Raw genomic sequence first — 12,162 nt, forward strand, 5'->3', positions numbered from 1 at the left:
TGCAGTCTTTTGCCTTCTCTAAACAAAAGAAGAGCAATGCACAAGTACAATTCCCCCTGAACACTATGGGGGTGCTATCACCCCCAGTAAAGTCGTTTGTGCCTCACGGTGCACACACATCTTGCGGATTAGCCACAGTTAAGTTTAACAGCTGCCAAACGAGAGGTGGCGCTGTGATCGTGCAGTGTAAGGTAGTCACTGGAAAAATCAGAGTATCGCATCTGTTTTCCGAGCGCCGCTGCCAATGCGATTGGTTTACTCGCATCACGTGACCTCGCACCGCCATATCCTCTTCCAAGTGCTTTGGGTGCGTGCGCGTTGAACACACAGCGTGGCCGGGCATTTAGCAGTACCACAGTCCCTAGGAGTATTTCATCGCTTTCCTAACGTGCCATGAAGATGCAACCGAACGTGATCTGGGAGTCTCGTTCATTTTTGTATTCCGTGCGGGAAAAACGTCGAAGAACGACATTGTATGGGACTGCATACAGTTGGCCGCAAAGAATTCGCCCCATCGAAGTACACTTGTTTCTGCAGTAACCTTCGCGAAGATTGCTGGAAAAGCTCTCGTGCGATAGGATGTTTCACCTTATCTATTCACTCTGCTCAGCGATTGAAAGCAAGGCGCTACATATTTTGCCCTGCTCTTTATATCTGTCTCTTTTGAACAGACTGTGCACGCATTTTGAGTAAACGTGTCACGCATGAGATAGAAATCGAAGATTTATTAAAGTAATACCTGTTTACTGGTAGACCCTGACGGCAATTGTGGCATAATCATTCGCCATGGCGCAAAACTCAAGCGTGACTGATAGATTGCGCATGAAACTCTGGTGATAGAAAATGGTATCCCGGAATGTTATTAAGTGTATTTATTGAAAAAAAGAGTTATACAAAAGCATTGTATTCCGCCGAGGGTACTCTTACAACATGGTTTAGTCGGTGAGAAATGGTCACAACAAAAAAATATTATGTATGTTCACTGTTAATTACAGTCGTCGTTGGGCCAGTTGGAACAGCTGAATGTACGACATAAAAATAAAACGCATATATCACGATCAAGAATTTAAAAATTTTTTTCTTATGTGCTCCAACTGCTCAGATAAACGTTAAACACACACTGTTTCGTAAAAGGATTTGTTGCCGCAGGGCTTGTTGGTTTGCGACACGTTCAGTGTATGTGTTTCAAGTGAGATACTGTGTTGCTTTAATATGCCTTTAAAAATTTCTGGGCTATGCTATTTCTGACCAAAAAGCTAGGAAGTACTGTACCGAGAAAGCTTTAATATGAGTGCATCATAAAAAAAAGTTGAAATTAAAAGCACCACAAGAACAGCACCCCCAGCTGTTCACGTGCTGCCCGTCAACAAGGAAACTTTTTCTCGGAATACAGCAATATCTCAAGAACACGTCACATCTCGTGTAAATTAAGTGCTGTCAGTCATTTTTTAATAGCCTATTTTTCTACAAATCAGTTAGGAAATGACAACACATTCGCAAATAAGATACGGCATTATAGCTAGAGCACACCAATTTGTCCGTACGTTGGGATGCTAGCATTCCACATCGAGACAAATATATCGCGCACAACTTTCAATTACCGCACAGATACCACTCCTATTACACATATCAATAAGCTGAGCAAGTAAGCTGCGCAAGCAAGGCATGCTTCAACGATCAGTCAAAGGACGCAATCGAGCGCTGTGAAGTGAACCTGAACACCGACTGCACATTCAGCAGATTACAAATCTAGCGCAAACACGCAAGATTCCCCTAATGTCCAAGGAAACGGTGTCTTGCATGATGTCACTGAGCACATGCACCTATGTTTACCACTCCGCACCTAGCGAACACACCTGTGACACGAAATGAGACTCATGAAGCCACGAAGAGAGTTCGCGAGCGCATGGTGACATTCGCCGCACATCACATTCCTAATCACGGCGCTTACCACGCACTTCATTCATAACCATCGATGACTGGAAGTCACTTCTAATATCCCCTTGGAAGGGAAATGGCCGCCGCTGCTTAATGTTGACCGCATGCAGCCTACCTTTGCGGTACTCTGAAATTTTTCAGTGACTCTAGTGTAAGGTGGCGCGGTGGCGCCGCCCTGTCAGTGAGGATAGACCGGCGTACAGACAACAGGAGCGAGGGTCTTTGGGGTTTGGTGGCCGGCACAGACGGCCGTCTCCCGTGGTAGGTCCATGGGGATGATACTGCGGCTCGTTTCCCGTGGACCCCTCATGGTGAGTCAAACATCGGCAACGCCGCATTCACAGTACATTGTGTGTGTTATGTTTTCTGTGTATTGTATTGGCATTGTATAAGGTTACTTAGCGTGTTCTACTAGTTGCGTATTAGATTCGGCTGGTGAGCTCGTTGATGTAAAAGCAGTTAATAAATATACACGTCTTGTTGTTGCACGACCGCATGACTGTCTCCGTGTGTTCCGAGAGCGGCTCACATTCAGACCCCACAACACACTGACACTAAACAACTGCCTGTACTAGTACAGTGTCTAGCAAATCCCCATAGGATGTTTCCACACTCTTACAGCTTTTCCCCAACCGTCGTAAGCGAGATCCCAGCTTGACATCGACTCACTTGCAATCCATAACTTTTGTTCAAATTGGATTTAGAACATCCATTCTTAACTTATTGCATACAATTCTCATTCCAGATGAATAATGTGATAGCGTTACAAGCTTGTTTTGTAGAAGTTCCGGTGTTGGCGTCGTTGGTTGTGAGCGAAAAATCGGCGTTATCCGCAAGCGAAAATTTGAGGTAGATGCAAATAAAGAAATAATAAAAAATCTTTGGTCCGAGTGGAAATCAAATCCAGGACTTCTGCATAGCTAGCAGCTGTTCTGCCACAGAGCCGCACCCGCGCTTGAAATTGTTTCGGAAAAAAACACTATATGAATGTCATGTAGCCCAAGGAGTGTCCTGAACACATGTAATATTGAGTGGTAGAAGTGTAGAATCGCACCAGGTGTTAAACCATGCTTCGAAACGAATTTAAATTATTCTAAATTTCGAAGTATTCGAAATGAACGAATAGACATATACAAACCGCATGTAACCACCTGTAAAGATGGTTTCACTGCAGCGCAGAGTGCTATGCCGTGTAAACACATATCCGAGGGAAATCTGCAATGCCGCGAAGCCCCACTTCAAGGTTAATTGAACAAATTACCCTCACATCGATTCATCACTTTTAAGTTTAAAAGCTTGTTATACTGGCTTATATGCTCTAATTATAGTAAAGTTTAAAATGTAACGTATTTTACAGGTTATCACTTGCATTCTACCGAGTCAAACCCTGCTACTATTCAGTTGCTTCCACTTCCCTTTGAACCAAAAAGAATGACATTTGGACATGCCTTGTTTCAATTTAAAAAAAATAGTGCACAAATTAGTTGGGTCATGACAAATAGGCTCATTTTTCTTTATAATGTGTTATATACATACTATTCAAATTTGGTTCGAAATTATTCGACCAAATCACTATTCGCTTTGAACCTAAAATTTATTATTCGCACAAGCCTAATAAAAGAACATCTGAAACTTCGGACGCTGAAATCGGACTTTCTCCTCGAATTGCAGGTCCGAAACAGCATTAATTGAAGCTCCCAGCTCTGCCACGTCTATCATCTCGTAGGTTCGGACCAGCACTTTCGCAAGTCAATCTGTTTGCGGCCGTAGCAGAGTCCGAAAGGCAGCTTTGCTGCAATGCCAGTGTGTGATTGGGTGAAGCATATCGAAAATCTGAAGGGGCGGGCCACTGTCGCAGCGCAGTGCGGCAGACGCGCCAGTACGGCTTAATCTCTGACAACCCTTATGATAAGCATCTTCAGCTAACTGCTCAGTAGTGCATGTGGCCTAGCGCAGAGGTATGCGTAAAACCCGAACGCGCCACGCCGCCGCTTATGCTGCCTCTTTGAGCGAGACCTCTAAGTGCACCGCACAGACGCGTTGCCTTCACGAATGAAAGAAGCTCGCCAGTTCCACGGCTGTGTGCGGTCAGCAACGGAGTGGGCATCACGAACACTTTCATGGCAAATGCGGGCGTACGGTACATCAAGCACCCCAGCAGATACGGAGTCAGCTTAGTTGGCGATGTGCTGCACACAACTAGGAACATTCGGCTTCACGCAGCAGCAAAATGTCGCGTATCAGCGGAGATTTGGGGTTGCATGTGTGCATCGTTTACGTGAGCACACGCATTGGGGAATGCCGGATGAGTCGTTCGCTCTTTTGCCACAGTCTTTGTGTTCCGCGTCATCATTTCCAAACGCTCCAAGCGAGAGAGCCTTCATCTATTCCGCACTTTGCTGGTATCAGCGGCGTTCATCACGAGACTGCTCCTTCCGACTATCCCACCACCAAAACTCATTTGATCTGGCGCTGGAAGGGTTTCTCAAACTGACTTCAGTGAAGGGCGTTTGCTGAAACTGCAACCGCATCCAATTTATTTCTCATGAACTTACACAGCTTATTTCGGAGAAAGAATTTTGCATTGCACTTTGGATTTAATGAAGCCACCGCCTCCTCATATTTGCACTTCGGTAGTCTGTGAGCAGCGAGAAACCCACGCCGCAGCGGCACACTCACAGGCGTAATTTGAGATATGCAAGTGGGAATCTGTTGGAGATTTATACCCCGGTCACACGGCAAATCTAATGTCATTTATGGCGAATGACATTAGGTGAACTTAATGTCATTTTACCTGCCTGCTGTCACACAACGAAAACAAATATTTTAAAATGATGACCATGACCGTAGCCCTCCTGAGCCGTGACTGTGGGAGAAATAAAAATCTATTAAAACTTGCACCTAACATGCGTGTATCCTCGAAAATAATTTTCTATCACTAAACAGCTGCTTCAAGAATATAAACGCAGCCGCTTTACACAACTTGCCACAGTTGCACGACACAAACGAAGTCAAGCCAAGAACCAAGCGAAAACCAACATGGCTGACGATATGACCGGGTGTGGGTATAGTGAACTCAAGCGCAAGAGCACAACTGACACCCCGGCTGCAGAAATGAGAAGGCGGCAGCTAATTCGTGTAGTCACCACCTTGATTACCAAAACATGTGCAATCTGACGATCAACGCCCGCGATATAGGCTACAACAAGAGAGCACAAATGAAACATGGCCGGCGTCCAGCCGCTGTAGTTGAGAGTAGCTTTTGTTTAGACACTTTCGCGCGTGCTGTTACGTCATCAAACCAGTAATAAGTAGAGCTGTGCGAATAGCAAAATTTTGGGTGCGAAGCGAATTCGAATATTGAAGTGTGAATGCGAATCGAATCGAATATTTTTTAATATTTCTCGAATAATTCGAAGCGAAATTTCAGTTAGAGAGGATTTCTAAGCATATTTTTATGAGATAGCAACATGAAAGTGTTTCTTTTCGCTTGGTTGATGAAGCACTGGCAGGGTGGTGTTTCATAGTTTTCTTATCAAGAATGAGGCAATGTAGAGGCCAAATTCTATTTATGTACATGATTTGGTGCAACCAAAGTGTTGCCGATAACACTTTACACGTGACAGGCAAAGATGCCAATTCCTCAGCCTCTGCTCCTCTTTCAACTTCTGAGGAAGCCCAACTGATGCGGCAGACAATGGTGTGCTCCCTTCAAGTCCGGAGTTCCAAATCTGCCTCGTAGACATCGATATCCAAGAACATCTGAAATTTTGGACGCTAAAAAGCTTTGGCTTCCGATTTTTCGGACCTCCTGCCCAAATTTCAGGTCCAAAACAGGATTAATTGAGCCCCCACTTCTGCCACATCTTTCATCTCCATGTTGGAACCAGCGTTTTCTTGAGTTAATACATTTGCGACCGTAGCAGAGCTTGAAAGGCAGCTTTGCCGCAATACCGGGATGTGATGAGGTGAAGCGTATTGAAAATCTACAGACCACTTCCAATCTGACGTTGACTGTGTTGGCAAAGTTCGACCGTAACGGAGCTTGAAAGGCAGCTTTGCCGCAATACGAGTGTGTAATGAGGTGAAGCATATTGAAAATCTGAAGGGGTCACTTTCAATGTGACGTTGACTGTATTTGTTTTTGGGAAGTTCGAATAGTTCGAATAGTAAAATTCCAGTGCGAATCGAATAGCAAACCCTATTCGAAATTTTGAATATTCGCACACCCCTAGTAATAAGTTAATCTGGTAAAGAATAAGATATTTACGAATTACAAAAGTTACGTATACATAAGTCAACAGTCATCTCCATAAAAGGTCCCTGGCATCGAGACTATACGCATTCGGTCCGAAATCAAATGCGAATGTGTTTCGGGAACTAATTCGACAGAAAATGACATTTTCATCGAATGGCATTAGTTTCCCCGTGTGACAGCAAACAAATCACATTACAGTCCACTGCCGATTTTTCGGACGCCCGATTTTTCTGGACATGCTCGAAAATTCGGACGCTTTCGCGGCACCGTCACCAGCCCCATAGACGTCAATGTATTAGAACGTCCAAAATTTCGGACGCTGAAGCTATTCCGCGTCCGATTTTTCGGATTTTCTGCCCAAATTGCAGGTCCGAGAGGCATTATTTGAAGCCCCCACCTCTGCCGCGTCTAGCATCTCGTAGGTTCGAACCAGCGCTTTCGCGAGTCGATCTGTTTGAGACAGTAGCAGAGTCCGAAAGTCAGCTTTGTCGCAATGCCGAAGCGTTATGGGGTCGAGCAGACCAGAAATTCAAAGGTGCCGCTATTGCGGCGCCGTGTGGCGATGTTGCGCACAAGCAGCGGAAATGCACGGAGGCGTGATGGCGGCAGCTGGCAAACGCGCCAGTACGGCTTAATCGCTGACAACCCTTACGATAAGCATCTTCAGTTAACTGCTCGGTAATGCACGTGGCCTAGCGCAGTTGCATGCGTACTGCATGCATTTAATAGGCGACAAACCAAATACGCTGCGCCGCCATTCCTGCTGCCTCTTTGTGTGAGACTGCTAAGTGCACCACATAAACACGTTGCCTTCATGGATGAAACCAGCTCGCCATTGCCGCGCCCGTGTGTGGTCAGGAACTATGTGCGCATCGCAAACCCTTTCATGATAAATACATGCGTACGATACAGCAACAGTAAAGTGACGGCGTCAGCTTAGCTGGCGATGTGCTGTACACAACTAGAAACGATCGGCTTGACACGGCAGCAAATGTTGCGTATTGGCGGCGATTCGGCGATGTGTGTGCGCACCGTTTACATGCGCACACGCATCGGGGAAAGCAGGACGAGTCGTCCGCTCTTCCGCCAGTCTTTGTGTTCCGCGTCATCGTTTACAAATGCTTCATGCGAGATAGCCGTAATCTATTCCGCGCTTTGCTGTTATCAGCGGCGCTCATCACGAGATGCAAAAGTGGCGGTTGGCACGTACGTAGTTAAGCGGAGTTCGCGGCAGGTACCGAATGTATTTGCAAGAGCCTGGGCGCGCACCAAAATGCCTGATAATTGTATTGGGAGGCATTAAAGCTATTTTGGACGTGGCTGTGGCGATTTGACCACTTGAGCAGAATAAAAAAGCATGAATTTGTTTTTTCGGACTGCCCAATTTTTTGAACAATTTTTGAACAATTTTTTGAACAACCATAACACACGTCAGGCACTTTAATGACCGCAAGCGGCGGCAGCACCATGCTGTGCCTGATGCAGGCTACACGGGCATTTAGGCTTAGCTTTACAATTGACATGCAACATTTTATTTTTTCATAGAAAAATTACACTTCCGCACGGACATACTACTCATGTGAAGACACCGTTCACAGTGCACGGTGCCTAAATGTGGTTGTCGTATGGCTGATGCGTGCGACAGTATGGCATGCAAGAAAGTAAAGTCACTTGTGTATGTATTATTGCGAGTTCATCATCATGAGTGATCAGCTTCCAGACAGCATGCTGAACCCCACCAATAATGGAGATCACATGCACAAGCAGTGGCACTGATACTTTGGTTAGGCCGTCATATAATGAGAAAAAGTGCTGTGAATCGGTGTAGAGAGAAGGCAGGGGTTCTGCGGCAACGTGCAAAAACAGTTGTGTGCTCGGTGCCAGACCAAGAATATTTGAGGCCAAAAACGCCCCAGCAACGTGTGGGCAGGCGTAATAATGAAGTTTGATGCGGTTGGCACAAAGTGCAATTGGATGTTGGATGAGCGCAACGAGGCGCAGACAAACAGAAATGTAGAAAAATGGTGCAAATATCACAGTTGGACCACCACCACATGCAGACTCTAGATATTTGTTGAGCTGCTGATTACATTGGTAAATATCAAAAAGCATCTGTAGCCTTGCTTTGTGTGCCGATCGTTCCAGAGAGGAAAAGATCAAGCAGAAAAGCAGCATAAGTGTGGGAGCAAAGTCACGCCATGGGGTAAATTGAGAGAAAGAAAGTGGGAGAAGGCAGACAGACAGGTGGGGAAATGAAACAAATGATCAGACAAGGCGTGAAGATGGCAGCATAAAGATGGAAGGGTAGCCATCACAGAATGCTAATATGTGTCTCTCACTCCGTTCACGGAGTGGTGTTGAGCTCTGCCCAAATGATACAAAGCAAGAGATGTGCACGCCCACTGGAGCACTAATTCTAAAATAGAGTTCGCCAGACGAATGCTTATCCACCACAGAAAGCCGGTCACATGGTCAATATTAGACAAAATTTGTCAAGAAATTCAAAGGTTTTCAAGGACATGTATGCACCTTGACAGGAAGTTGCAAATGTAGCACTTTTATAAAAGTGCTACAGTTGTCACTTCCTGTAAGTTGCGTAACTTCGTTGTAAGTTGTGAAGGTGCCAGCTATATTGATCCAACACAGAAACCATGAGACCCGCAAGGAATGAAGTAAAGGATGAAACTGGGACAAAAATGCACACCAAAACAGCCAAACTATCACAGCACGCAAACACAGGGTTCGAAGAGGCTGCAGGAGAAAATGGTCAACAAAGGACAATTATGTGGTGTGACAATTCACAAGTGAGAAAAAGAGAAAGATGAAGCAAGAGTCAACACTCACATAAAGCAAGTTCTGTACCTTGCTGATGGGGCGCTTTCGATCTGGAGGTTTCAAGGATCCTGGGAATGTGTCACTATAGCTCGAACCAGAGCTCAGGTTCCTGTAAATATGTTACAATAAATTTCTGGTAACTTGATTACCCTTAATCAATTTTTCAATTAATTCGATCTCTGCCTACTATGCCAGCCAGTACCCATATAATAAATATATTTCTATGGGACGAGACTCTCATCTATCCTGCAATTCACCTTTATGAGATAATTGATCGCCTCACACTATCTCACCGTAATGGTCATTTCAAAGGGACACTAAAGTGAAATAGTAAATCAATATACACTGATAAATTGTTCTTTAAGAACTATAATATTGGTAATCGAGCCATCATAGGCTGTCTATTAAAAGAAAAGATGAAGATCAAAGTTTCATTTTTGAAATGCACGCGAAAATATCAGCTGAAATGTCAAAGCGACATCATAGATTTCAGTCTTTTTTTGGAGGCACATTGGCTGGATAAATTTCCTGAAAACTTGCCATGTTAAGTCTCTGGCTCCCTTACAACGGACTGTAATATTCAATTTTACCAACAAAGGGTTATGTACAGCAAAGATGGCGCTATCGAAATCTATGACGTTGCAACGAGTTGATGTGGGAACCACAAGTATAGTGTCACCAACAGTCTTTCTTTTTGTTTGTTGTTTTTTTTCCCTGTATTTTCCGACTTGCCAAGTGTCTTCTAACGGCAAGAGTGATGATTTCGGTATTGTGAAAAAAGTAATTTACTAATACAAGAGAAATTGTTATTTTTCTCTTTAGTGTACCTTAGCAGCAGTGCCTGTTTTGGCTGCACTTAGGGTACAGTAATTGAGTCTGACACCAAGTCAGCTTCTGCTGAAAATGCCCTTTTTCGATACTGCCCGCGGAATATTTTAATGCTGGCTCACAATATTTAATCAACTGTAAAGTGTGCTTAAGTCCTTATGGATGTATGGTGACTGAATGTATTCAAGCACAGCCTGATGAGGTTGACATGTCGCTTTCAGTATAATTATGAAAGCGCTTTCAAACGAGAAGTTATTTCAGCTAACAGCAACAAGTTGCATCACATTTTTTCAGCATTCCAGAGAATTGCATGTGTTCATTCTTGAGCTTCTTTTTCTAATCACCCGCACCAACTATTAATTTTTTCTGGCACAGTGTGTTTTGAGCTAAATCATATTGACACAGCATAGATAAAGGCAAATATACAGATGTTAGAAATGCTGAAGTAGGTGGTTTCCATTTTTTTTCTTCCAATTTTTCAATTTAGCAAAGTGGATGTGCGCCTTTAACATAAAGGCAGGCTTTTTCAGCCTGATATACGTAGGTTGTGGTCGCGGTAGCCATCCTGATCATTATGACCTGCAGCTTGTTTGAATTCAAAATTTTTATCCCAGATGTTTTACACTGTGTAATGAAGCATCGCCCAAATCTAGGTAAATGTTTTGAGGAAAAAAAAAGCAAAATACAGTCAGCTGCCGATTTTTCGGACATGCTTGAAAATTTGGACGCTTTCACGGCACAGTCACAAGTCCCATAGACCTCAATTTATAAGAACGTCCAAAATTTCTGACGCTGAAACTTTTCAGCGTTCGATTTTTCGGACTTTCTGCCCAAACTGTAGGTCCGAAATGGCATTAATTGAAGCCTCCACCTCTGCCGCGTCTGTAGGTTCGAACCAGCGCTTTTGCGAGTCGATCCGTTTGCGGCCATAGTAGGGTGCAAAAGGTAGCTTTGCCGCAATGCCTAAGTGTAATAGTGTGAAGCTAATAAAAAATCTGAAGGGGCCACTGTCATGGTGCAGTGCGGTGATGTTTACGGATAAGAATCGGAAATGTGTGGAGGCGTGATAGAGGCGATAGATATGGCAGGCGGCAAATGCGCCAGTACAGTTTAATCGTCGGCAACACTTATGATAAGCATCTCCAGCTAACTTTTGGGTAGTGCATGTGGCCTAGTGCAGTTGTACGCGTACTGCACGCATTTAAGATAACCTAAACTGCGCCGCGTCGTAGTTCATGCTGCCTCTTTGTGCGAGACTGCTAAGTGCGCTGCATAGACGCGTTGCCTTTAAGAACGAAAGCAGCTCGCCATTGCCACTCCTGTATGAGGTCAGGAACGGAGTGGGCATGTCATAACGAACGCTTCCCTAGCAAACGCATGCGTACGATACAGCAAGCGCCCCGGAAGTGACAGCGTGACCTTCGTAAGTGATGGGCTGCACACATGTTGCTGTGGCAGCCTATCAGCTTGAGAAACGCTGGGGTGAGATCGCCACAAGTGTCACACCACGTGGTTCTCACTGGCTGGCATGCGAAAACCACATGTCCATCAGCCTTGCTTGTTTTGAATTGCGCAAAATGAGGGGCGAGCGAGCTGACTGTGATCGCAGGCAGTGCACTTGGGGCGGTCCATTCGTGTATTGAAGGTTTGCCCAGAGTAGCCCATTCATGTTCGGAGGGGTGGAAAGGGCGACGGGAGAAGCGCGCAAGGCTGTCGATTCTGAGAAGGCTGCAGGACGGCGCCTATTGTACGAGTGCTCGACGGTTGTTGGCAAGGGTGTAGTGGCTCCAATTTTTCACTTTCTTCTTTCTTTTCAAGGATTTCGTGTTCCATTGCCTTTAAGCGCAGACGCCTAGCAGCCAGACTTCATTGTTATAACCAATAATGCGTCATGGGGGCATTGTAGTAAGTGGGTTATTTTACCATAGTAAGCATACAAAAGTTGACGGTGCAGCAGCTTTTCATTGTTATAACGGATATATTGTTAAAACCGGTATCATTACAAGTGGTTTCAACTGTATAACGAACTTGAAAATGCCTTGAAAAGTGGTCGTTATATCTGCAGTTCGTTGTATATGGACTCGCCCTTAAAGGGGTCATGAACCACTTTTCCAAGTAATGATCTAATGACCTTAGTATCGGAGTTTACTGCCTCCCGAATCGATTACCGCAAAAATTTCTCAAATCCGTCAAGAATCAGCGGAGTTACAGGGGTTTGGCGCACGCTCTCAGCGCTTTCTCTCTTTTCTCGTGCCGACGAGCGCACTGGAAGCTAAACAGGGAGGGATGGCACGGGGGTAAGA

General features: G+C 44.8%; 1 protein-coding gene across 3 annotated transcripts in view; it reads right to left on the reverse strand.

The window, feature by feature from the left end:
* Positions 1-12,162, reverse strand: part of LOC119396605 (protein FAM102A) — a 49,600-nt gene that overhangs the window by 8,388 nt on the left and 29,050 nt on the right. For 2 of the 3 annotated variants that reach the window (XM_037663898.2, XM_037663891.2), the window contains exon 7: positions 9,041-9,140. In XM_037663898.2, the coding sequence (XP_037519826.1) occupies positions 9,041-9,140 (100 nt within the window). The remainder of the gene's footprint in view (positions 1-9,040; positions 9,141-12,162) is intronic. The other variant, XM_037663905.2, reaches the window with a different exon arrangement.

The sequence above is a fragment of the Rhipicephalus sanguineus genome, chromosome 1 (assembly GCF_013339695.2).
Source record: "Rhipicephalus sanguineus isolate Rsan-2018 chromosome 1, BIME_Rsan_1.4, whole genome shotgun sequence".
Classification (NCBI taxonomy): domain Eukaryota; kingdom Metazoa; phylum Arthropoda; class Arachnida; order Ixodida; family Ixodidae; genus Rhipicephalus; species Rhipicephalus sanguineus.